This window comes from Candida orthopsilosis (assembly GCF_000315875.1).
Source record: "Candida orthopsilosis Co 90-125, chromosome 2 draft sequence".
NCBI lineage: Eukaryota > Fungi > Ascomycota > Pichiomycetes > Serinales > Debaryomycetaceae > Lodderomyces > Lodderomyces orthopsilosis.
This window is the reverse complement of record NC_018295.1, coordinates 2,257,591-2,282,110: the sequence shown is the minus strand read 5'-3', so window position 1 is coordinate 2,282,110 and position 24,520 is coordinate 2,257,591. Positions and strand designations below refer to the sequence as shown.

At 36.3% G+C, this 24,520-nt stretch overlaps 12 protein-coding genes, 1 non-coding gene and 1 pseudogene across 14 annotated transcripts; 6 read left to right on the top strand and 8 right to left on the bottom strand. All coding sequences in view use genetic code 12, as the record gives it.

Annotated features, from left to right (window-relative positions):
* The first annotated feature begins 426 nt into the window (after positions 1–426).
* On the top strand, positions 427–975 carry CORT_0B10915 (annotated as a pseudogene). The gene has a single exon. A coding segment is annotated over exon 1 (549 nt).
* Positions 976–4,096: 3,121 nt separating this feature from the next.
* Positions 4,097–4,972, bottom strand: CORT_0B10890 (hypothetical protein; the record flags this gene model as incomplete). Its single annotated transcript, XM_003868177.1, has 1 exon — positions 4,097–4,972. One exon carries the CDS (start codon positions 4,970–4,972, stop codon positions 4,097–4,099), a length of 876 nt encoding a protein of 291 aa, XP_003868225.1.
* Positions 4,973–5,129: 157 nt separating this feature from the next.
* On the bottom strand, positions 5,130–7,316 carry CORT_0B10880 (Zcf17 transcription factor; the record flags this gene model as incomplete). The annotated part of the gene is made up of 1 exon (XM_003868176.1): positions 5,130–7,316. The coding sequence occupies one exon, from the start codon at positions 7,314–7,316 to the stop codon at positions 5,130–5,132; it is 2,187 nt and encodes a 728-aa protein (XP_003868224.1).
* A 1,086-nt stretch (positions 7,317–8,402) lies between these two features.
* CORT_0B10870 (Hop1 protein) lies at positions 8,403–10,184 on the bottom strand (the record flags this gene model as incomplete). The annotated part of the gene is made up of 1 exon (XM_003868175.1): positions 8,403–10,184. One exon carries the CDS (start codon positions 10,182–10,184, stop codon positions 8,403–8,405), a length of 1,782 nt encoding a protein of 593 aa, XP_003868223.1.
* A 141-nt stretch (positions 10,185–10,325) lies between these two features.
* On the bottom strand, positions 10,326–11,702 carry CORT_0B10860 (Fmo1 protein; the record flags this gene model as incomplete). Its single annotated transcript, XM_003868174.1, has 1 exon — positions 10,326–11,702. One exon carries the CDS (start codon positions 11,700–11,702, stop codon positions 10,326–10,328), a length of 1,377 nt encoding a protein of 458 aa, XP_003868222.1.
* Positions 11,703–12,003: 301 nt separating this feature from the next.
* Positions 12,004–14,103, top strand: CORT_0B10850 (Stb5 transcription factor; the record flags this gene model as incomplete). The annotated part of the gene is made up of 1 exon (XM_003868173.1): positions 12,004–14,103. One exon carries the CDS (start codon positions 12,004–12,006, stop codon positions 14,101–14,103), a length of 2,100 nt encoding a protein of 699 aa, XP_003868221.1.
* Positions 14,104–14,151: 48 nt separating this feature from the next.
* Positions 14,152–16,182, top strand: CORT_0B10840 (Aim9 protein; the record flags this gene model as incomplete). The annotated part of the gene is made up of 1 exon (XM_003868172.1): positions 14,152–16,182. One exon carries the CDS (start codon positions 14,152–14,154, stop codon positions 16,180–16,182), a length of 2,031 nt encoding a protein of 676 aa, XP_003868220.1.
* Positions 16,183–16,235: 53 nt separating this feature from the next.
* On the bottom strand, positions 16,236–16,727 carry CORT_0B10830 (Trs20 protein; the record flags this gene model as incomplete). The annotated part of the gene is made up of 1 exon (XM_003868171.1): positions 16,236–16,727. The coding sequence occupies one exon, from the start codon at positions 16,725–16,727 to the stop codon at positions 16,236–16,238; it is 492 nt and encodes a 163-aa protein (XP_003868219.1).
* Positions 16,728–17,172: 445 nt separating this feature from the next.
* CORT_0B10820 (Cta9 protein) lies at positions 17,173–18,471 on the top strand (the record flags this gene model as incomplete). The annotated part of the gene is made up of 1 exon (XM_003868170.1): positions 17,173–18,471. The coding sequence occupies one exon, from the start codon at positions 17,173–17,175 to the stop codon at positions 18,469–18,471; it is 1,299 nt and encodes a 432-aa protein (XP_003868218.1).
* Positions 18,472–18,505: 34 nt separating this feature from the next.
* On the bottom strand, positions 18,506–19,426 carry CORT_0B10810 (Hbr1 protein; the record flags this gene model as incomplete). The annotated part of the gene is made up of 1 exon (XM_003868169.1): positions 18,506–19,426. One exon carries the CDS (start codon positions 19,424–19,426, stop codon positions 18,506–18,508), a length of 921 nt encoding a protein of 306 aa, XP_003868217.1.
* Positions 19,427–19,604: 178 nt separating this feature from the next.
* On the top strand, positions 19,605–20,201 carry CORT_0B10800 (hypothetical protein; the record flags this gene model as incomplete). Its single annotated transcript, XM_003868168.1, has 1 exon — positions 19,605–20,201. One exon carries the CDS (start codon positions 19,605–19,607, stop codon positions 20,199–20,201), a length of 597 nt encoding a protein of 198 aa, XP_003868216.1.
* An 11-nt stretch (positions 20,202–20,212) lies between these two features.
* CORT_0B10790 (Vps29 protein) lies at positions 20,213–21,157 on the bottom strand (the record flags this gene model as incomplete). The annotated part of the gene is made up of 1 exon (XM_003868167.1): positions 20,213–21,157. The coding sequence occupies one exon, from the start codon at positions 21,155–21,157 to the stop codon at positions 20,213–20,215; it is 945 nt and encodes a 314-aa protein (XP_003868215.1).
* A 155-nt stretch (positions 21,158–21,312) lies between these two features.
* CORT_0B10780 (hypothetical protein) lies at positions 21,313–22,887 on the bottom strand (the record flags this gene model as incomplete). Its single annotated transcript, XM_003868166.1, has 1 exon — positions 21,313–22,887. One exon carries the CDS (start codon positions 22,885–22,887, stop codon positions 21,313–21,315), a length of 1,575 nt encoding a protein of 524 aa, XP_003868214.1.
* Positions 22,888–24,358: 1,471 nt separating this feature from the next.
* On the top strand, positions 24,359–24,431 carry CORT_0_Thr(AGT)_33. The gene has a single exon. It is a non-coding gene (tRNA).
* Positions 24,432–24,520: the final 89 nt, after the last annotated feature.

Here is a 24,520-nt window from a genome sequence, read left to right as displayed (position 1 = left end):
ACAACACAAATAAGTATAGGTTCAAACAGCTGATGTGGGGAAGAAATTTTTCTCAAGCTTTACGTTCAGGCTCTCTACTTAAGCTGCAACTTCCGAATTGATCTGTACCACAATGGAGGCTGATCATGATGAATAAACGACAACACTAAACTTGTTCCCATGCGATGTCTTGAATCAGCAACTGTTCTTACAACTGCAACCGAATTTGAAATAAAAAATTTGTGCATTGATTAAACAGAAATCAAATATAAAGTTGAACAACAAATATATCGAATCAGAAAAGTCTAGCTTCAATCCAAAATATTACTATTATAAACATAATCTCAATGACATGGCTGATTTAGTATCCGTTGAAGAGTTTATACTGATTGATGGTTTTTATATTGATGAGAGGATTGAAGTTGAGTCCCATGTGGTTTACAGAGAATCAACTCAATTACGGAATTTTTTGATTTCATTGAATTTTTACGAAGGATCAGATCAAGTAAAACGGTGAAGTTGAGACTTGATATCTTTGTTGAAATTGCTATTGCTCATTACATTGTGTACCATGTTGTTCCATATTGTAAATTTAACTTTATTCGTCATTTACAAAATCGTTTAATTGCAGTTTTATCAAACATGGCATAAGTGTTTGACTCCTACGATAAATTACGTCTAAAACAGTTTAAGAGTGTGGAAATTTTTGGTTTCATGGCCGGCGATATTTGTGGTTCATTTTCGAATTTCCAAAGATTGGCGACTCTTCGGCTAGATGGACTAAAATACCGATGGACAAGTAAAATGTATCTGGTTGATATTGGCGAATTCCCAATGATATTGAAAAGGTTTAAATTGATGGTTGTGAAAATGTTTATATTAGTCCTGCAAATGAAGCGAATGTACAGTCGTTGCAGCCTCCTACTTTGGAAAGAATTTTCTTTGAATTTGCGGGCGAACATCTACCAAACTCTGTTGAAAAGGTTTTGTGGATGATGACGTATTCAAGGACCATTAGTACACAGGTAGAAGGGCGTGGGAGAGTCCTTGCAGAATTATGTGATTTTGAGATTAGGTTGGTGGACATTGCCAAATAGAAGGGTTTTGCTTTAAAAAATTTAGTTGTATTTGGATTTGCTAGTACGAATATCAAGCTACGTCCTACAGAGGAACTTGTTCTGTATTGGTGTGTTAAAGATTTTCCCTCCTCGCTGGTGAAGTTGGCTTCTAGTTTGAAAAGGTTACGTTTGTCGGATACTCAACTTACCATCACTGACCAACTTTTTGAAAATATTCATTTGCAGTTGGAATATTTGAATCTAAGTTGGAACAGTGGTATAAGCTGAAGAGCCTTGGTTTTGAACTTTTCATCACGTTTTCCAAAATTGAAAGTACTCGATTTATGATCTTGTAAAATTGGTATGTCTATTGAAAAATTCAGATTTCCTGACTCGATTGAAAATTTGGTGTTGGAACCAAATGAAATCAGGTCAATTCGTAAAGTGTAATTCCCAGCAAGTTTAAAGCATTTGGGTTCATCCAATAATATCATACAGAGCTTGTGTAAGGTTGGATTCCCACAACAACTTTGAGAGCTCATTGCTTTCCAGAATAAAGTCAAAAAGGTTAATCTCACAAGGAATAAATTCGGTGAATTGTTCAAGATTAGGACGTTGCTTTTGAGTAGCGAAACATTTCCTTGTATTCCCAGTTTTGCACAATCTACCAATTTGAAGTATTTGTTTTTAAGACTTTATAAAGTTGGCAAGCTTCAAATACTAGATACCTTGGAAAATTTATGTCTTGATCGTTGTCGCTTTGATACCTAAAAACAATTCTTAAACTTCAGGCCTCACTCAAATTTGAAGTATTTGCATATATTTGACAGTCGAATGCCCAATATAGGCATTCTCTTTCCAAGTTTATTAAAAGAAGTTCTCATTGAGAATTATAAATTTGAAGAAATCCCACCACTACTCGGAAATTTAAAAAATTTCAAAGTCCTGCGTATCCGTTATAATCCTATACTTTTTGCAGCCTGTGAATTTTTAACAACTTCAATTGAAGTGTTGAGTTTTCAAAGAATCAAATTGTAGAGGTCAATTTAACTTTTCCTCCAATTTCAATCACAAATCTCGCAGTTATTTGTTTGAATTTTAACATGTTGGCTAAATTTGACTTAGCATCAATTGCTCATGGTAAATCTAGCGCCCAATATGGTAACTTACGTGAAATATGGTTAATTGGTGTAAAATACATGAATGCACAAAAACGTCTGTTTATAGTATCGCTGCCAAAGTTAATGGAATTTTTATGTCTAAATGAAGTTCCTCCTTCTGAATCTTGGTCACCATGACTTCTCAGACACATTAATGAGCCCAATAGGGCTTTGGTTTTAAGTGAATAACGCTCGGAATTGGAGAAATTGAACTGGAATAGATTCATGGGAATACATCAAGGAAGATTTGTAAAAAGAAACTATCAAAATCAGAATTCGTTCATCTTAAAATTTAGCACCATTAATACATTTGGGGACTGTGATAGCATTCTTGAACATTGTATCTGGATGGCGAGTGATGGGATTTAAATATGTGTAAACAGAGGCTAGCTTTGCCTATGAAAGAAGTTCTACGCTTTTAGTTAACAGTAAAAAAAGGAAAATTACAAATGTGCTGCAAAATTTAAAAAAGAGTTTTCTGTAATCCTGTACATTTGCCACAACATAAATCAATGTGTCTGATGGTGCCAAAGATTCAGCTTTTGGTAGAGTAATGAAGGATTTGAGGCTAGATGAAACCTGCAATCGTAATAAGCAATTTCAAAACGACCTCAAATTCAATCCCATATTGACTTTAGCAGACTTTATGGTCAATGAAGCTTACCACGATACCTCTAGATATGAAAATATGCGACTTATTATTGATGACAGTGTACCCGACAAAGCTATAGTAGGTGTCAAAAAACCCATAAATTCTGTTAACCACTATATTTATTACGAATTAAGCAAAAATTTGAATTGCTATGTTCGCCTATATGCTATGGCCAAATCAATTTTTGCTTTATTATTAGTATTGTTTCTACCAAAAATCATCTATGCGAGTACCAAAACCCAACGTTTCTCTTTGTCAAACTATATCGTAGACGACATTCAAATCATTCTTAATAGGAACCCGGAATACAGAATGTGATTTTTGTATGTTGCTAGATTTTTAAGGTTAATCGATGCAAGGAACTTAGAAAAAAAGCCCTTATCAAGGTCCTATTGCACTAATGTTTGATCTTCCACAAATAAACAACCTTTGTTCTTTCGTTAGAAACATTTGTGAGTCCTTGGCTTTAAATTTTAAATTTGCATTTGCTTGAAGAGGAAATTGTTACTCGTAAAGATGGAAAAGTAATATCGGATATGAGCATAACGAATGAATATTGTCTAACCATAAAAGCCAAGAATAGACCCATCTATACCTTCTTCAATTTTTCGCCGGAGCACACTTCCATTTTGAGTCAAGTAACAAGATATGCATTAGCTGCAGGATTAAGTGAAGGTATCCCGAAAAGCATTTACATAATAAATATTGATGCTATTATAAAGACGACAATGAGAGCTATAGGTACCCAAGAGTTACTGGATGGTGCATATAAAGTTTTTGAGGTTTCATAACTCATGATTATTTATAGCCCACCACTCACGAGCTTTTTGCAACCTTAAGTGAGTTGACACCAGAAGTCTACCTTCCCAATATAATGTGTATATTGGTTAAGGAAAGTATTTGTCGAAAGCTAGAACTGAAACCAATTTTGCCAAAACGAAAATGATTTTTGTAAATGAGTTTAGTAGATGAGATTTGCCAACTATAGAGCTATATATTGCTGATATCAACCTGGCTTGCAATTGTTTTTTAAGAGCAAATTCCATGTTTTGTAGACTTATATAAAATTGCTTGCCAATTTTAATTTAATATAATGCGAAACTGGCCCTGCAAGCAGCTTTTTATTCTAAAAGATGTATCATCATTTCAAATTCATTGGTGACTTTGAGACATTTCCGGTCTGACGATCCTAAGTGCTTCAATATCATTGGGGCAACATCGACCCCTTACTAATTTGATTTTCGTATTCACTTGCTCTTGAAAGCAGCCTGCAAATGATCCTTAAATTTATCTGGTTGGCTAGTTTGACATCGTCTCAAGTACTCAACCGCGCATAATGTATCTTTAAGATTCCTGACATTTCTAGCTCTCAAACTCTCGGCATCATCATCGTCTCCATTGCCACCATCATTCTTGTTCCTCATCTGAACATCATCGTCTCCATTTCCGCTATTACCATTACCACCACTTTGTTGTTGTGCATGCTCTTGTCCATTTTGTAAACCTTCACCACACTTTAACCAGATCTTCCCGTTTATCCCCACAGCAATCTCAAATTGAACTCGAGTAGCCAACAACTCCAACACGGGCAGTTTAGAATTATATAACAATTCACGAGCAAAATTCATAGCGACATCAAAGACGAACCCTGAATCATCCAATATACCAAACCCGCCCGATTCTCGATTATTTGATCCGTCAAAGCATTCCAATTCAGTTTCAAATGTTGAGTCATTATCATCGTTTACTACCCTTGCATACACAACTTGTCCGTTGGTTAAATTAGGTCGGTTTTTGCGACTGGCATTGGGGAAAGCCATAAATGATAAAAGCACAGATGATGAATAATTCTGTAATGATACTTTATAATAATCACCAATGGATCCTGTAACTGTACCAATTACAAAATCATTATTGTGAGGAATATATCTCTTAGTGTTGGATTCAATATATACAAGTTGGGAGTTTTGTTGTTGATTTTGGTTGATATGTAGTATACCTGCTGTTGATGGGATTAGGTTTTGCGATTTAGGTTCTTTGTAGATCCCGGGACCAATTTTGGTCTTGGTTGATGATGGGTCCTCTATCGGAAGCTTGTCTCCAGGTACTATTGTCGATGACATTGTAATTATAAAGAGTAAGGTTGCAACTGTTGCCGGAGATGAGATTTTGCTTGAGGTTTTCTTTGAAGAAAAAATACACTGCCAACGCTACCGCATTGAATTCGCAATACAAATACATCTATCACACGAATTAAATACATGCTATTAAAATTTTACTCTACCAACTCCTACTCACTTCACTTAATATAGCAATCCTATCTTCGTAATGATCACGAATATCCTTTACACTCAAAACTTCTCGACTAACTTCACTCTCATCATCAAATGATCGATAATCCTTAAGTAACAACATACTTTCATAATCAAATTGCAAAATTGACATCTCATCGAAAATGTTCAACGTTTCAATATTCCTAGCATACAAGTTCTTCACTAGTGGATCATCTTCACGAGTAAAACTGATGTAGTTATTGACGCCATTGGAAAGATTGACTGATTTATCTCTAATTGGGTAATGTTCTGGTCGTATCAAGGTAGTGTTGAAACTCTTGATTGCTACTTCGGTAGCATTGTATAACTTTCTACTCTTTAACCTATTGTCATTTAATGTTACGTTATCATAGTAATTCGACCATTTGATATTGTTGTGATAAAATACAAACCTCCTCTTGAAGAAAGCATATAATCTTGATGCATAAATAATATGACGTTGTAGTAACACGTCAATCTTATGGCTGAAAAAGGATCTGGTGTACGGGTTATACTTTGATACCGTTAGTGTTTCCTTATCGCTATAACATTGACTGACAGGAAGTATAAAACTCAAACTGAAAAGATACTTGCATGCAGGGAATACTGCATCTAAAGCAGCTGCGATTGCACTATAATAAGTGTACAATGTACTTGACAAATCTTTTAAAAACACCGATTCATCGTAGAATGTTGAATTAATTCCGGGCTTGTTTACTAAAGCTTCTGGTGGACACATGGCATGCCAGGTCTGCAATACATCATATATAGCATCAACGGGGTATACTGAAACACTACTTTCGTCACGTAATGCAAATACAATATTTAATACTTTGTCCTTGAGAAATTTCATTAGTGATGAGTATTGTGCTTTTAAAGTTTCAAATTCAAAACGAATTGAGGAATCAACTTTATCTTTAAATAGAGACTCAGCAGTGAAAATAAATTCAAGACTTCTCAAATTGGATTCAATTTCAAATAAAAATTGGGGGTTGTATGATGGGACATTAACACTAATGACATTATACTGTAGATTTTTCTTCAATAAAGAAACAACTGATAATGTTTTGCTTGGTATTATTTCTTGTAATCTAGCATAAGTATTGTAAGCAAGTAATGGTAATTTCAAAGTTTTAAAATGTGTTTTAACTCCAAGTTTCAGTATGACTGAAGTAAAAGTGAGAAAGTTACCTGTATAGGCTGCCAATTCTAAATCATTACCTGCTTCGTTGGAATTGTAATTTATACACTTTTTCTGTTGTATTGTTTCCACTTTGGCTTGCAACATATCACAACACTTGTTAAATGAGTTTTTAACTCGATTATCAAGACGTTCAGTAAGTTGCTTATCAGCATCCTCTTTCAAAAAGCTAGGTTTTGACTTCAAGTGGTTCAAGTGTATAGCTTCACCCAAAGTATGCACTGCCAAACTCAACCCCAGATCAGAAACATTTTCCAGAAATAAATCGCTCATATAATCTAGCAAGGTATTTTTACCGATAAACAAGTGAAGACTGTAATCGGAAACGACTGGCGTTGTAGTGACTGCATGAGCTGAGTTGACACGTTTGAATGCTCTTGGGTTAATGACATTAAAGGTAATTTGGTGCTCAAAGCCATTTGGTAAGATGTTTTTCTTTGATAACTCACTCGGTGACCCAGTAGTATAGTCATCACTATCAAAGTCGTTAATAACCTTGAATTCATTGGTGAAATCTTGCATAGAAAGGTTATTGTACTGCAAAGGAGGATATGTGATTGGAGGTATAAGGACAGGCAAATCAGCAAGTTCGAATTTAAATTCCAATACACTACCTCTTGAAGATGCATACCTGACAGCATGAAACTTCTTTTGACTATTGGAAGATTCCAAGCTCTCGTTACTCGACATTGTTAGAACATTTGTTGCAGGTAATCGATAATTTGAATTCAACAATTTGTTTTGACTATTTCTCAACGAGTGAGTCAATTTAATCTTTTCAACTTCATCTTGGGATAAAGACAAGTATGAACACGTATCTTTCTTTCCTTTTAAACAGTTTTTACACAGTGGCAAACTCTCATCACATCTAATCTTTTTCCGTTTGCAGTTAGCACATCCCAATTTAGAATTGGTGTGTCTCTTTCTCTTTACTGTTGCAGGTGATTTTGTCATTCTCACAGATAAATTAGTAAGGAAAGGGGCTATGAGTGAAAATGTAGGACCAGAAGGTAAAGAAACTACCTCAACGAATAGTAGACGTGTATGTGTATATATCTGTGTGTTTTAGTTGATGTTCTTTGGCTGTTGTCTCTAAAATTTTTCTTTCCTAAAAAGACAAAATCCATAGATTATATAAATTACCCAATTAATGATCAATTACGATTTATGTAATATTTTCTTTTTTTCTCTTTTTTCTACTACGGTTGTTCTCTGTTGTTCAAAGTAAACGAGAGAATGGAAAAACTAAAATTCAATTCTAAAAATAAAGAAAAAAAAGAAATTCTTTTTCTCTCTTACTATTGTTCTCTTTTCTATTTGATATTGAGGTTGTCATTTTCCCGATCGGATATTCTATTATTGGAAACCAACAGAGAAAACATCCCGTAAACTTAGTCATCACAAAATATATCCGTATTTGTAACACGCATCCTGGAGTTTTCGTAAATCTTTCGTAGATTCTATAGAGCGTTATATGCGTTGTCCCGTGTATCCAATATTGAAGGTACTCCACTGAGGCGTAATGTCACTGAAATTGAATTTTAGACTACGCATATATTATATATTTGCTCGTTTGTTCGTAATACTTGCCAATTTAAAACAAACTTACGAACAATGCCATTTATTTTTCTCCCTGGCACACGACTCATGGAGAGAAATAAGAAAACTTTTCTGCACAGACAAGTGAATAAGGCAAAAAAATAAAATAAGAATAAAAATTTAAAAATGTTGACGAACCGAAAAGCGCAAAATAAGAACTGGCAGATAGAGCTCATCAGTTGATTGAAAAGATGTCACGCCACCCACCGTAAAAAAGATAGAACCGCTACCAAGGTGGGCAAATGTCCACAATTTTGGAATGCTCTTCACTCAAAATTTCTTCTCTTCACGAAGATGTGTCACCTTTTGTGTATATAACCACTGTATTCGACTAGCGCAAATGCGCAAGTTAATACATCACAAAAGCTGCAATATTAATTTTACCCGAGGATTAATTAAACATACACACATTGATTTATGACACATACACAATACATTGATCTACACCTTGTTTACACTAACCTTTCTTTTCTTTTGTGCTTGTTGTGGTAGTTGTTCAGCCCTTCTTTTCATCTGTGATGGTGACACATCCTCCATTTTCATAGACAATGGCTCTTGCGATAAGTATTCAATTGAATCAGCAAATGACAAATCTTTAATTTGCTTTGTTGCTTCTGCTATATTGGAACCATGTTGCTCTTGTATGACATACCCAATAGACGAAGCATCAATATCAATTGCATCTTTACTTTCATCGGCAGTTTCCTCATTTACAATACGAGGAACTTTATACCCACCATATTTCTTTACTATTCCTGGAGATGCTTGAGAATCTGGAATCACTGTACGTACAACTCTGGCACTAAATTGAGTTTCCTTTTGTAAGGACCTTGCTTTAAATTTTCTCAAATTAAGTTTGACAAAGTTGATCCTTGGCAATTGTATGTTGGGGAAATACAAATCAACCACTGATTCATCATATGACAAGTATGGGAATTCGTCACGTAAAACAGGAACAAATATAACAAAATAACGCCTATTTTTGACCAAGGGAGTACCATAATTGTCAATAATCCCATCAACTATAGGAAGAAACTCGCCTGATCCAATACGATAATCGATAGTACCAGATTCAAATTGGCCTTCTTTACTAACAATGAGAACATTTTCCTGAAACAAATTGTTGAAAATACCTTTAAGGATATTAGCATCACTCAAAGTCAAACTTGTCAACGCCAACAACTGGGTAATACTTGGAAATTCATGACGACAAAGATAATCCCATAAAAGTCTAATTTTTTGCAATATGATGAGATCTTGATCTATATCTGAACCAAACATACATTTTGTGCAAGTGATTGGTCTTTTTAATGGTTTGTCATATCCATATTCAACAAGATTGAGTTTAGTACGACACTTTTGACAATTTGGAGATATATGCGACACAGATTGAGTAGGAGCAGCTGTTTCATTCTTCTCTGTGTTTAAAAAACTATCTAAATGTAAAGAAGATGCCGGAACATCACCTATGGACTCATCAGAATCGGTGAATACATCAAAGGGATCGACATTTGTTGAGTTCACGCCATTCTTATCTGCAACCAATACGCTCAACCTGACCTGATTACGACCTGTATTAACAGAGCCTAGATCGTTTATTCCAGATTGTTTGTCAACTTTAATTGTAATTGGAGGTGAGTCCGTAGCATCTTCAAAGTAAGGTGGTTGATATTCCTTCGGACACGAATCATTAAAAAGTAATTTGATCAATACGGTCTTTTCCCGAGGTAACATATCAAACGATTGTGTCATGACAATCAACCTTCTTATCATACCTTGGATTTGACTGATAATCTGGTCATACTCAATGACTTCTAATTCTGTCTCCTTATTGTTAACCGACAACAGGACCTGATTTGTCAAGTAATTTATCCCAAACAAATAGTTTTCACATACTGTATGTTCGCTATTGTTGGGTAACTGGATTGCAAACAGCACCGCTTTCAAATACCCTTTTTCAATTGAATCTTTAATACCTTCATCAACACATTTGATAATCAGATCAGCAAACTTTGTAACTCCTCGTCTTAATCTCTTTGTTCTGATGTAATTGGCATCAGGCCGTGGGTACCTCTCGTTGTAATACTTTGTGTCAATATAGTTGCTCTCCTCAAACACGTCTCGCAAAAAAGTAACGCAATATATGGAAACACTAATCAACTCATGAATTAACAATTGCGATTGTTGATTGGTGACGCTTTGCCTCAATAGTTGTGCTTGCATGGTGTGGTCTTTTGAACCATGTGTTCAATATTGGTTGTAAAAAACTTGGATAACAAAAACTGACAAAGATCACACACAAAATAGAGTGTTGCAAATGTCACAAGTCTCGCTACCAAATGCGCTCAAGTTTCAACAGTTCACTCATTGTAGCAATTCAAAGTCCCTTCCTTCGGATCTTAACTTTTTCACATGCTCAACAAGTTGCTGTAGCCTTTTATTCTTTAATTCTGCAGAGATCAGACGTTCATGGGCTAATTGTTCATCCCAAATTGGTGCAACCAACCCAGGAGTTCTTAATCCCTGTTTATCAATTAATTCTTGTAAGTGTCGATAATACTCTACATCCTGAGGGTATCCATAAACGTGAAATTTTGACCCTGTTCCCTTTTCAGCCAAATCCTTTTCGTATGATTTTTGTCTCTCTTCTTGATTTGGGAGTTCATATCGCCCACTGTAATATCTGGCAATCAATGCGGATTGTGATTCAGACAAGGGCATAGGAATGATATTCTTCAATAAGCAAACAAAGGTGAGTGATGGATCGTAAATATTGAAGATCTGTTTGTATATATCATACACCTGAGATCCTTCTCTAATCACATCATTGCGCAAAAACGGCATACTGTAGAAATAACCAGTGCAGAAAATAACAACGTCAATATTGGTATATTTATGACCCGACTCAGTAACGACTGATCTATTCTTCCAGTCATATTTCTCAATTAAACCAAGGTACTCAATCAAATCATTTTGAAAACCGATTTTATCCAAATCTCTAACTGAAACATAAACCTGTTCCGCAACTGTGCTGATTTGAGTTGATATGTCAACACCACTGGCTGCGTTGCCAATTACTAACACCCTTTTCCCTCTATAAGTATTCGGTGATTCAAAATACTTCGAATGGAGGATGGAATTTGGAATATTTTCATTCCACTCAGACAAACCTTCCACATCGGGAATAAATGGTTTATTGAAATGACCATTGGAAATAATCACAGCGTCATACTCTAAACACGACACAGTTTCGTCATCATTTTCCACATCAATCTCCCACACGTGACCCACTTTTTCAACACGCGTCACATTGGAGTTTATCCGAGTGTTTACCTTTTCATGAGGTATGGTACCGATGTACTCTTGGATATACTTCAACACCTTTTTCCTTTCTGGGAAAGTGAACGTCCCTGAAGGGAACGAAACATCACGATACAGCATCAACCAGTGACTAATGTTTGTTTCCATAAACTTGTAAATTGCTGAAAAATACAAGTCAGGTGCACTGGCATTCTTATCAGCAATCTCACCGACAGATGGATCAACACTTGGAACATGAGGATGAATTAAAGACTTGTTACCATTGTGATACCACAAACCACCCAAGTGATCTCTTCTTTCGAATACATCAATCGCTGCGAAATCAACTGGTTCCAAAGCAAGTGCTTTAGCGGCAGCAAGGCCAGCTGGGCCTCCTCCGATTATAGCAATTCTATTGAATAACGGTTGAATTTTTGTCATTTTTGAAGATTTGTTGTCTCTTTTGGTGACTTTGGGTGTTGTTTTGTTTGGGAGAAAATGTATATTATTTATATATTCTGGACTTTTCTTATCCGTTGTGGCGCCATGAGAATCCGGCCCGCAGCGGCACAAATCTGAGGAGCTTTGGGAGGTTTACGGAGAAGAAAAATAAAATATTTTCAAGCGAACCACAAAAGCCAAAACTTACATGATTTTCTTGCAAGCGAATCGAAATCACTAAACCTGGGCGACGCAACAATAACTAAAACAGAAGAGCAATACCATCACGAACAGTTTTATAATGCTGTCACCAGACTCTTCTGTAACAAAATTTAGAGTTAAAAAATTTCCAGTTACAGATGGAAATGGGAACAACTTTAGCCATCATCAAATTGAACAAATTAGTCACGAACCAGTCGCAAAGGTAACAAGTTGTTTGAGATGCAGAAAACTAAAGAAGAAATGTAACAAGGCTAAACCAGAGTGTTCAAATTGTGATAAAGCAGGTGAGAAATGTCAGTATGTCCCCAGAAAACAAAGAGTGACAAAGAAGGATAAATTGAAACTTAAACTGGAAGGACCAACGACCCCACATGACATACTCAATCCGTCGAGTCCAAGCGTGCCACACCATGCTATTGAGCATTTGAGTCCAGCAATACTGGACAGCCTGTCGTATCTTACTCAACAACTGGACCAAATGCAGACGCAACCAGCGAGATTATTTCACCCTCAACTCCACACAAACTACAGCGTGCCATATGCGAATATCGAGCATAATCATTCAGATTTGAGATCCATGACACCAGCTAATGGACAACAACATCATCATCATCAACCAGAAGAACAACTGCAAAGGGAAATCCCTTCGCAGGACCTTAACAACGAGCACGGCCCGCAATCATTCTCCACAATTTCAACTCCACCTACCACTCTAAACCCAATCGATGCTCGAGCTCCAAGCTTTGATGCATATCCAAAGCAGATTTCCAAGGTATTATACGGTGCAGTAGGAATCAAGACAAACTCCAATGTCAGTATAATACCACCCATAATTGACAAAGTCTTGCTTACACGAATCATGAATGCATTTTTCATGCACACGTACAGAATATGTCCTGTGATCAACAAAAACGAATTTCTCATCAAGTTTAATCAAATGTTTAAAGATGACGGTGACTGTGTGTCGTTGGAAGAGTTTGAAGACCAATATGAATTGTATATGGTGTTGGCAATTGGTGGTACGCATTTGGAAAGATCAGGTATCATCGGCAGGGAGAAGCGCATTTCGGAATACTTTGTCTCTATGGCGTTAGCAAGTGTACACAATAACATTTCCAAGAATGATATTGTCAGTATGAAGAATCTAATGTTACTAGCATTGTATTCATTTTTCAACCCGGCTGAGTTTATTGTATGGGAAATTGCTGGAAAATTGGCAAGAATGGCTATCCATTTGGGATTGAATCAAGCTGTTTCAAAACAAGAATCAGAACGATTGACTGCCCGACAAATCGAAATGAGAACAAGACTTTTGTGGTCAGTTTATACAATTGATCGATTGACTTCGGTCACGTTAGGTAGGCCAGTGGCACTTCATGATGATGATATTAACGTTCCATTACCTCAGATTCTAGACGATGAAGAATTGGATGATATTACAACTTACCGATTAGTGATCCATTTAAGACAAATTGAAGGACAAATTTTGCGAAGAGTTCATTCGGTGAATGTACATAAACAATTTCAAAATAAGAATCAACCCGAAGAAGAATTACGCGAGCAAGTCTTGCAAGAACTACGCAATGAAATTGAGGAATGGCACAGTAAGGCAAATGAGTTGGAACATACTACAACTAGACCGAAGCAATCATTAGCATTTAGAGCGCTGATACCGTGGTTTACTGCTAGATACAATCATTTACTTATTCTTCTTTACCGTCCTTCATACTTGAACCCACAACCACTGCAGGATAAGCTTGATACCTTGGGTAAAGCATGTTTGCAGACATTATCATCGACTTATAAATTATTCAAGTCGAAGTCCCTCCCGCTAAATTGGACCACGCTATACCGATTTCTCATGGTGTGCACTACAATCTTGTACTGCTTATGTAAATGGGCAATTGATTTAATGGAGTCGAAAACGGAAATATGTTATTGCATAGAGATCTTCCAGGCGTTTGGAAGTGATTGGGTTGTAGCTAAAAAATGTGCCGAAGTTTTCAAGAAAATTGAAAACAAGTTGTTGGAGATAACTTTAACTGATGGTCATACCAGTGATATGGACAATTTGTCAAAAGAACTTTTAGGAGCATCAAGCTCTTATCATGAGATATTAAACGTCCATTCCGTGGATCTTTGCATCGACAGTCAATACATGTATGGATTTGAGAGTTGAAATGGACGTAAGCTAAGCTGTATTATACATTTTGGTGTGGTTTTAAATATGTTAGATGTAATATTAAAGGGACAAACTATGATGTATGTAGTCTTGGTAACTCATCCTGTTCACGTGACTACTTTTAAATTTTCTAAATCCTTTTTCCACTTTTCGTCATTTGCCGATTCTTTCTCTTTCTGCTTCATTACCCTCTACGACATGCTATCTAGAATTGCAAGAAACAGTTTAAGAGGAGCATCAATTTCCCAGAATGCTGCCGGCATTTCCCGAATTACAACGGTGTCGAGAAAATTTGCTACTGCTTCCTCCAATGACAATGGAGCAACAGAAGTTTTCACCAAATTGTCCGACTCCAAAGATCCTAAAAGAACACCATTTTTCCAATATAGTTGGGGTTCATGGTTAAAAGATGACAAGTTAATGAAAAAGCAACGTGAAACTGTATTTTCGATTGAAGGGTTGACAACTACTCTTCAAGATTTGAATAAATTGAGAGGTGATTCGAGTGAGTTGACTGCACCAAAGGAAAATAAAGGGTCATTTGTATTGCAGAATAACTTGACTGATGATTTAATTGGTCCTAAATCTGACAAGCTCATTGTTAAATCAATTGCTTCCATCCACGAGGGAAAACATCATAGAATATATAAAGTGACATTGTCAACTGGTAAGGAGTTAGTATTGAGAATTCCTTACAAGATCGATTCTGATGCGGCAATTGCTTCCAAGATTAAGAGTGAAGTTGCCACTTTGGACTTCTTGGATTTGAAGTTGAACTTGAATGTTCCAAAAGTCGTCTCGTATGGTGTGGATTTTAAGAATGACGTTGGGTCTCCATTCATCTTGCAAGAATTCGTTGAAGGTGATTTATTAATGAAAAAATGGCACCCTTTAGACCCAGATTCAAAAGAGACGGAAGAAAAATTGAAACAAGTAATTGACCCAATTGCCAAGTTTCAAGATGATATACTTGAGGTGACATTCAACAAATTCGGTTCATTGTACTTTTACAATGACGTTGCACCAACACTACAATCTCAAGAACCATACAATGAGGAAAAAGATGAAAAGTTATTAAAGAGGTGGAGAATTGGACCAAGTGTTGAGAAACAATTTACCAAGGATAAGAACAAGTTGTCACAAAAGACCATCGATCAATACAATGGACCTTGGGATGCTTCTAATCCATTACAAGTTATGGAGTCAGTGGCTGATATTGAGTTGGAAAACGTCAAGAATAAACTCGCCATTGTTGATGCTGATGCAGGTGATGTTTCCGATAAGCAACTCTTACAAGATCAAATCAAAACTTTTGAACATTTGAAGACAATTACTCCTAAGTTGTTGAACCCTCAATCAAAATCTATAATGAATGTTGAAAAATTATTCGAACCTAAATTGTATGTACCGGACTTGGATCCATTGAATGTAATCGAATCAAAAAAAGGCAACTATTTTATTGACTTTGAAAATACCACAATCAAGCCATTCATATTGACAAGTTACCCGAATTTTGTTTCTTACCATGGAACCAAAGTATACAACTTAGAAGAAGACATTCCCGGATTTGCCGAGATGGATCCTGCCGAAAAGCAACAATATGAATTTATGTACTACAAGACAAGAAATGAGAGACTTTGGGAAGTCGAGTTAAATAAACATAGACATGACTTGATTGCAGTTGCATCTCCACATTTGAAAGTTTTGAAATCACCTTACTTGCAAGCTCTCGACTTGAAGACACCAAAGGATTACCTTTATGTTGAAGGTTCAATTGTCCAATTACAAGCAATGTGGGATGCCTATGTTGCCAATGAACTTGTCAATCAAGACAAAAATGATTCAGAATTTCCAATCAAGTATGATGAAGAATTTTTGGATAAACACCAACTGGACTTGAGTGATTACCAAATGGAAACTGTCTCTAGTCCATTCAGCGCTACTGGTGGTTGGATTCCTCAAGATATGTTTGAAACCTTGAAGAACCAAGGTATCATTGTTGAGACAAGTAATGGTGATTACAAGATCGAAACTGACAAGGTATTGCAAAACCCACCAGAAGAGAAAACTGAATAGAGCTCTTTAATCAATACCACCGTAGATTATATAGTCTTTATGTATGTTCTTGTTTATAAATACTTTTTAGCTAGTAGTTTTACTTTGTAATCAAATTCTGGAACTAGTATCGCATCATTAACATTATAGAATGGGTTCATTAAAATCTTGACATAAAGTTCATTAACATCTTGGAAAAACTGTCGTATACTATTCTCATCCTTGTTTGAATCATAACAAAGTACAAATTTGATACTTCCTTGAGTTAAATAAGCACTGATATTAATCCCATAAAATTGATCAATTTTACCTAAATTCAAAACCTGTGTTGACCACATTTGTTCTTCAATGATATCAAGACTAGCATTAGCAATAAACGGTAGTAATTCTTTAGTAGAAGCTGTGAATTGAGATTTTCCTGGAAGTTGTTGTGATGCGCCTGCAATGACTGATGATGTTGATCCGGGAGAAGCAGATAATGATGAAGCATTCTTGAATGACGAAAACTCAGCTTCGTACAAGGGATTATCGCGGGTCCCAATCATAGCAAAATAATAAGACGACATTTGTGGCTACGTAAGTTGAATATGATGTTTGCTTAATGAAGGGAAGTTCAATGATTATTCAACAAGGACTCAAGTGCCTAAACTATTCAATATAATGATGTTTAAAGAGCACTGTCATGTATTGCAGTACGGATGTAGCAGAGTTGATTGACAAAAAAGAAAGGAAAAAAAAACACTTCACAAAGTCTACATCAGTTCGAAATTCAAAAAGTAAACAAAAGGACAACAGTAAACCACACAAGATCAAGCTACAGAGGGCATTCAAAACTACTACAGCTAAAGTTATAATCATTGACTGATACCAGCACTCTACTTTTTTAAAGCAAGCACCTCACACCAACTCCGAACGATACTACTGTGCCGGTGTTTTCAAGAAGGTGTCCAAGTAAACACCCAAAAAAGGAAACTAATCTCATATATCATATATTTGTTAAACACATCAAAAATGAATTTGAACAAAGTAATCAATCGTCGGCCGTCAGAAATCAACATTCACCGAACAGATCAGGATACTTTGGTTGGTAATGATCAAATAAAACCAAACTTTATATATTCATCTGATATACCGAGAAAAGTTGCAAGTTTAATTCATTCCATATCAAAATCTCGACAGAAAAGAATCTCAGAGGAATGCGGTAATGGATGTAGTGAAATAACTGTCAATATTGAACTAAATGCGTTAGTTAGCCGACGTTCAGCTAACTTGATTGCGTTGTTGCAAAGAAACTTGATTTCGGTGGTTCAAAAAAGTGGTGACTCAAATGTCACACAGAGACAAAGTTATCTTTACAATATAATAACTAGTCAGAAACAAAATAACCTCCAGCCCGACGTTCTTCGAACAAAAGATGTGTTTGTTGTCACTTTTAAGCTAATTGTGTCCGAGTTTGATTATTTTGGAAACTTTATACTTGAAGAAGATGAGAACTTCCTCCTACTACAGTCTTGTGATCCAAGAGGTGAATTGGTAAATGAAATCAAACGATACATCAAAGAAACATTCACGATTCTACGAAATCAATGCCAAAACAAAGCAAAAAATGATGGTTCGCACTCTGATGTCAGTGATTCTACCCTAGATTGCAGCGAGGATGATGCGATGTACTTGGCAGATGAAATTGGAGGGGCTCATATTGAACCTTTGGTCTCGAATGAAACACTAACCGATGAATTCCGAAGAAGATTTAGCGATATAAGTGATGAAGAGAAGGGCTTAAAATTTAGACACACTTTTCTTGAAAATATCAATAATCTAAGACACAATGATGAAGATAAGGAGTTGAATGTAGATGGGGAACAAGTTTTATTTCACAATGAGACACTAAAACAACCTATAAAATTTTCACCTTTAACTCCAGAAGATCATATACACCTTGACGACTTGATTGAGGTTTCATACGAGGAAACCGATAAGGAATATACGGATGACTTTCAAGTGCATAGGTTTTCGTCATCGTCTCCCAAAAAGGAGTTTGAAGATGATGATGAAATAATGAAGTTTTCCCGTAAATCTTCCTTCCAATCACCAACTAAAAGGAGGGCAGTATCACGCATGTCGTCAAGTCATTCTGTGTCAATGATCAATACCGATGACAAATATGGGTTGCCATTTGCTTATAATTCGGATTCAGCTGCTGTTCCGTCATATATCAAGCAAAATAAAAAGTTCAAATTTATCAAAGTTGGCAAAGTGCAAAAATTCGTCCATTTGTTTGAAGAGCAGAATCAATCTGAAAAGAAATGAGTCTACAACGCAATGATGTGATTTCCAAGGCAGTTTAATAACATCTAAAAAATACATAATCAACGTATATCCTACTCTGAAACATCCTCTTGGTGTTCGCCGTATCATTTGTTTCTTCATCCTCTTCATTGAGTACTTCTACATCATCTTGCTCTTTCTGTTCAAGATCATACTTTTGTTGTTCCGTGAGCCCTTCTTCAACTGTAGCAGGATCCTCTGATTCATGGTAGCTAGCAAGAGCATCATCTGAGTCTTCTTCATTATCTGGTATATACGAACCTTCATCTTCGCCACTAGTCACTAACTCACCATCTTCGTTATCTTCGTCATCTTCGTCATCTTCGTCACTATCGTTAGCTTCGCCATCGACCGTCTGCAATTCATTAGTGACTCCTCTTGGATGATCTTTGATCCAATTTTCAACCCACGCGCTAATCCTATCGACATTTTCATCCAAATCCTCAGCTTTATCACTTCTCAATTCAATTACAATCTCCGGTATATAACTCTCTCTTGCCTCAGTCAAAATCACTTCCATTATCTCGCAATCCAAATTCTCCTGAATTTTATTATCCTTATAATTTCTCTTTGTTAACCTTTCATGTAGTTTCGAATTGTCTGTTCGTAATACAACAACGAGATCAATCAATCGTTCAGGAAATATTTCACAACAATGCCAATCTACAATAGCACCACCTTTTTCTAGTTCCGGTTCTAATTCATCCAATAGTTTATCCTCGTCAACAACATGGGTATCGAGTTTCTTATCGTATGATTCAAGACATTCTTTTTCTTTTGCAAAGGCACTTACATCGAAATGTTTAAACTTTATGGTTGTCTCTTTGGCAAATCCTCTATTTAGCTGATCGACTAGCGATTGTGAATGCGATGATTTACCACAACCTGGGGTACCAGTAATAATGATATTGGGAATGTTTCTTCTAGACTCTGGCATATTTCAAAGTAGTGTATATCTTGTTGCTCTATACGATGACTTTGTAAATGAGAAAAGTATGTCTATTGCTGCGCTATAGTAAGGCACTTTGAGAGAAAAAAAAAAATTGATTCCGTGGTGAGTGAATTGGGATTATCACCACTCAAAATTAACAACAAAACCACACAGCAAGGACAATATGGTTACTACAGGTGCAAGTATAGGATCTAGTCAAACAACAACTCTACCGTCAAATGATGAGACCAATGATTTAGCTAAATATGGTTTACAAGGCTTATCATCATTGGTAAGAATGGAGCAAACGGATTTCACAAGTTTTGCAATTGGTCAAGATATCAGTAAATGTGGATTAGATCTATCACCCAATGTGAATATATTGAAAAACCTAGCAAGTCCGTGGCTGGAAACATCTCGAAGTGAAGTTGAACCATTTTTCCAAATCCCATTACATCTACAAAATTCTCAATTGAAAGCTCATCAAATAGATCCATCAACTTGCGATTCCAAGATTCAAAATTTCACTGATGAGACATTGTTTTATATATTTTATATGAAGCCTAGGGATACGTTGCAAGAATATGCTGCTAGGGAATTAGTTGCTCGAAATTGGAGGTATCATAAAGACATTCAAGTTTGGCTAACAAAAGATAGTAATGTAGAACCAGTATTGATTGGTCAAGATGTGGAAAAGGGAGTTTACATATTCTTTGATCCACATAATTGGGAAAAGATCAGAAAAGAGTTTGTATTACATTATAGTTCAGTACAGGCTTGAGATAAAATGTTTTATTCTTTGTTGTATGTAACTTTATCGACTTTGACTTCGTTGTTGGAATATGTGTAGATGTAAAGAATACAGGTGGACCCCTTTGTGTCTAGTATACAGAATGAGGGTATATTGGTGTTTAACTCCGTGACTTCGTAGAGTGTTTTCTTGAATGCTTCTGTGTCAGTGTCTCCTGCTTCTTTACTTTCTTTAGGTTCGTTACTACTTTCTGGTTCTTCTCTATCCTCTTCCTTTGAGTTTGTAGGTTCCTTCGTCTCATTGGTCTCATTTGTAGTAGTTGTCTCTACTTCGTGCCCGCTTTTACTTTCCTCATTATCTTTGGTAGCATTCTCTACATTCTCCTCAGGGACCTTCTCTTCATCCTCTTCTTCCTCTTCTTCCTCTTCTTCCTCTTCTTGCTCTTCAAATTCAGGCCAATCAAAACTGAAAGCACCAGTGGCGCTTCCTGGATTCACAAAGAATTTACCATCCAATGTATAAGCCTCCACTCTGTGTGTTCCACCCCATATCAACACATCCACATCCAACTCTCTTGCAAGTGCACTTAGTGCCAATGGGTCACCTCGTGGAACAATCTGAGACCCGCTAGTGAAGCCAATTTTTAAATTGTCATGTACGAATCGGCTATGTACGGGGACTTTTACAGCAAAATTGGCTCCTCTTGATGGTGACTTTGACTGCGAATCCACAATCAATTGCAACTGGTGTAATATTATATTAGCATCATCGTATTCACCTTTCACAAGCTCAAACTTTGGTGAAATATTGTTTAGAAATTGTAGTGTCGATGTTGAATTAAGAATATTGCCCAAACATACAACGCGATTGATTTTGTTATTTGTGGGTATGCTTTGTGGATTGGGAGCCAATAGCTTTTTGAACTTCTGAGGGATATCTATAGCTCTTTCAGGGATGAACAAGTCGCCAATTGCAAGGGTCAACATAGGTAATGTGTATTGGTGGTCTAGACTCTGTTCTATTACATTTTTTGTCACCGAAATTGAGAACAAATCGCGAAAAGTAAAGTACCTAAGAAAACTACCCTGCCCTCGTGATACACTTCACAATTAATTTCTCCTACTTAGTAATATACACGTTACTAATGATTAGTATTAATCTTTTCATACACTTGTGGATAGTTTCTTTGAATTTCGTTAAACAATTCGTCTCTTTGCAGCATTTGCAAAACTTCGGGATCCTTACTCAAACATACAAAGAATGTGGCGACACCTGAGCCAATAACACTCAAAGTGATGCTAGCAATTTGCATGGAAATCAAAAAAGTAAATGCCACGATAGGGGCATAGTAATTACCATTATCATTGTACCCAGGTTTAGTAAATTTGAGGTAAAGGTATGCCAACAACGACGACAAATAAGCAACAAATAACGAGTAAAAGTTTAATGCCACATTAATGAACATGTCATTCACCAATGCGTCCATACCTTTGAATCTAAACATATCAAAAGTGTCCTTTGCTGAGCGAATATATGGCTTTCCATAAAGTGCAACGTATGAATATGCATATCTGTTGAAGTATTGGACCAACCAGTCAATGAAACCAACTATGAAATCAACGATAATTAAAGCACATTGGCCAGCGAATGAATCAACAAATTGTGATCTCACAATGTTGAGCAATTGTCTCACCAATTGAATAAAAGCCACAATCAATGAACCAAAACAGATTGATCCAAAACAGTAAGTCAAAGCTCTCTTCAACGAGGATAATGCTGGATGTCTTGGAGCTCCTTGGTCTGAATTGGACAAGTAGTACCATGTTCCATAAATTCCAGAAATGACAACATGAATAACGTTCTTGATCACCTCGGATATGTAGTAACCAGCAAAGAAGACAAATATAAGAACACCAACTAATTTTCCTTGACTACATGAACCTCCTCCACCTTCAAAAGCCGTATTGTCAGCATTAGGCTTATACTTGACATAAGTAGCCACAATCACAACACTAAACAATATACCAAATCCAGCGCTAATCACGAGTCCAAAAAATGCTGTGACCAAGGTTGACGGATATTGTTTCATCACGTCAATGACAATTCGTAAAATGGTTGCACTGAGGGGAATTCTGTTTCTCGATCTCCAGTAGCAATACGCGGCAAACAATCCAAATATCAAAAACACAATTGCAGCACTGTAGTAATGCTCAACAAAGTAGAAAATTGCAGTCCCAACAGATAGTACAACATTCAAAACACAGGCAACATAGATGAACTGTTTTGCAAATGCTCGTATGAATAGAAGCCCCAATGCAGCCATGACTATTGATAAGACTATAACAAACGCAAAAAGAATAACGGTGTTTCTATTAACGGTGAATGAGTTGGATGAGCCATAAATTCCTGATCCTTGGTCCGAATATGTCTTCCTCAACGCATTCAAAGTTATACCTGCAACAGCAATGAATCCAGCAACAACTAGCAAAAAGAAAATGGTGAATGGCCAATCGTTCAATCGTGGCTTTTCAATTTTGAAGCTCTGGTCAAAGTCTTGTGAAGGTTGTGGCTTTTCATTGTCTACATTTTCCAAGTCAGGTTGCACATAATAGGTGTCATCGTGATTGTTGTAGTTGTTGTTACCGCCATTGTCGTATTGTTGGCCGCCCGGAGGAGGATATTCAGGCGGTGGATATTTGTTGTTGGAATAACTCATACTTGACTGTACTTCAGTGGGGATAAGAAAGAAGTGGTTTAGAAGATGAGATTAAAATTGCTGTAGAGCGTCTAGGTGTAGAAAATTCCAAACAAGGATCCAGATTACACAAAATTGAAAGACTTGAATGACCCAAAGTAGTACCCTCAGCTGTGAATAAATTGGTAATGGGATCGTTTTCTGTGGTCTGCCAGTTGTTCGCACGCCAGTAAAGACTCTTTTAAAAAGAGCACAGTAATGCTTTTAGTTATATACGTTTTATGAAGTTGTAGTACTTTCCTCGGGAAAAACTTTTTGGTTTCGTAGAGCAACATGAAATTCGGTCACAAAAAGACAATTGGTAAACAAAACAAAAATTTTAAGATATGTGACATATTCACATGACTTTTGCATATGCGGCTGGATTTGAAGGAATCACATTCCCATGGTCCACATTTAAATAAAGTGAAAACCCTAAACTTATATAGTTGTATAGCTGCTCGGGAATGGTAAAAATAGGTTTCTTCATGCAATCCTTGTGAAATATACAATTTTTATTGTTCACACCACATTATTGTTTTTGATTACGTCATACATAGTTGAACTAAACAATAAAGTTAGAGTTATTAGGACAGAGTGCTAAAAAGCAAAGCTCAAGAAACGAGGGTATTCTGAAGCCAATTACCTCTCTTAATCTGTTGATTTCTATTAGATTAGGTGTCTGACGTAGTAGTAACCTATATGTCTCCACTAATAGTTTGCAGTGATAGTTATGGCTGCGAAAAAAAAATGATTTTTCCAACTATGACATGTAGCATTGTATTATTCAGACTTGCCCAGTTACAGCACTATTCTATCCTTTCTGTATACATTTACCAACTTTCAGGAAAATTAATTTCATCATCGCCGTAACAATTCTTCAACTCTATTTCGATAATTTTGAAACTCTTGACAAAATAAAATTTACGACATCTCGAAATGGGTTTGACTTTCTTCCCTTTCTCTCCATACTTCTTCTCAATCCAGTGGCAGACAATGACACAAAATGTGAGCATTTTGCTTAATCAATCATCAACTAGTTTCTCAAGAGCGTGCTGGCCCACTGGTTGATGCTAATGTTTGGTTATCTTCTAATAGATGCACAGGGTGATCAATAATCGATACCATTGGTTAATGGGACGTATAAGTTTTAAGTTATAGCTTGTTTTAGGAGTTATTGATGCTTAGCAAACTAGAAGGGCGTGGTGTATAAGTTATTCTTTTTGCAACAATTTTCACCAAAAAAGTCACCATTGAAAAAATTCCTGTAGATACACCCAGGACAAAGTTCATATAGTTCGTCTTTAATTTAGTATGTCAACGTAAGATTGTATAAGCTATCTGCAATAGCCTGTTGAGCTTTAAGGTGAGTTGAATTGAGTAGATTTCAAGAAGGTTTATAATAAATTTAGTGCTACACAGAAGCTACAGAAACTTTTTTCCTCAGAGAATTGCTCTTATGGCCAAGTTGGTAAGGCACCTCACTAGTAATGAGGAGATCGTAGGTTCGAATCCTGCTGAGAGCATTATTTTTTCACTTCTTGTTTTTTTGTTATTCTTGTTGCAAAATTTTACTTTCCCCTTCCTAATTTCTCCACCTCCCTTGCAGCTTCAC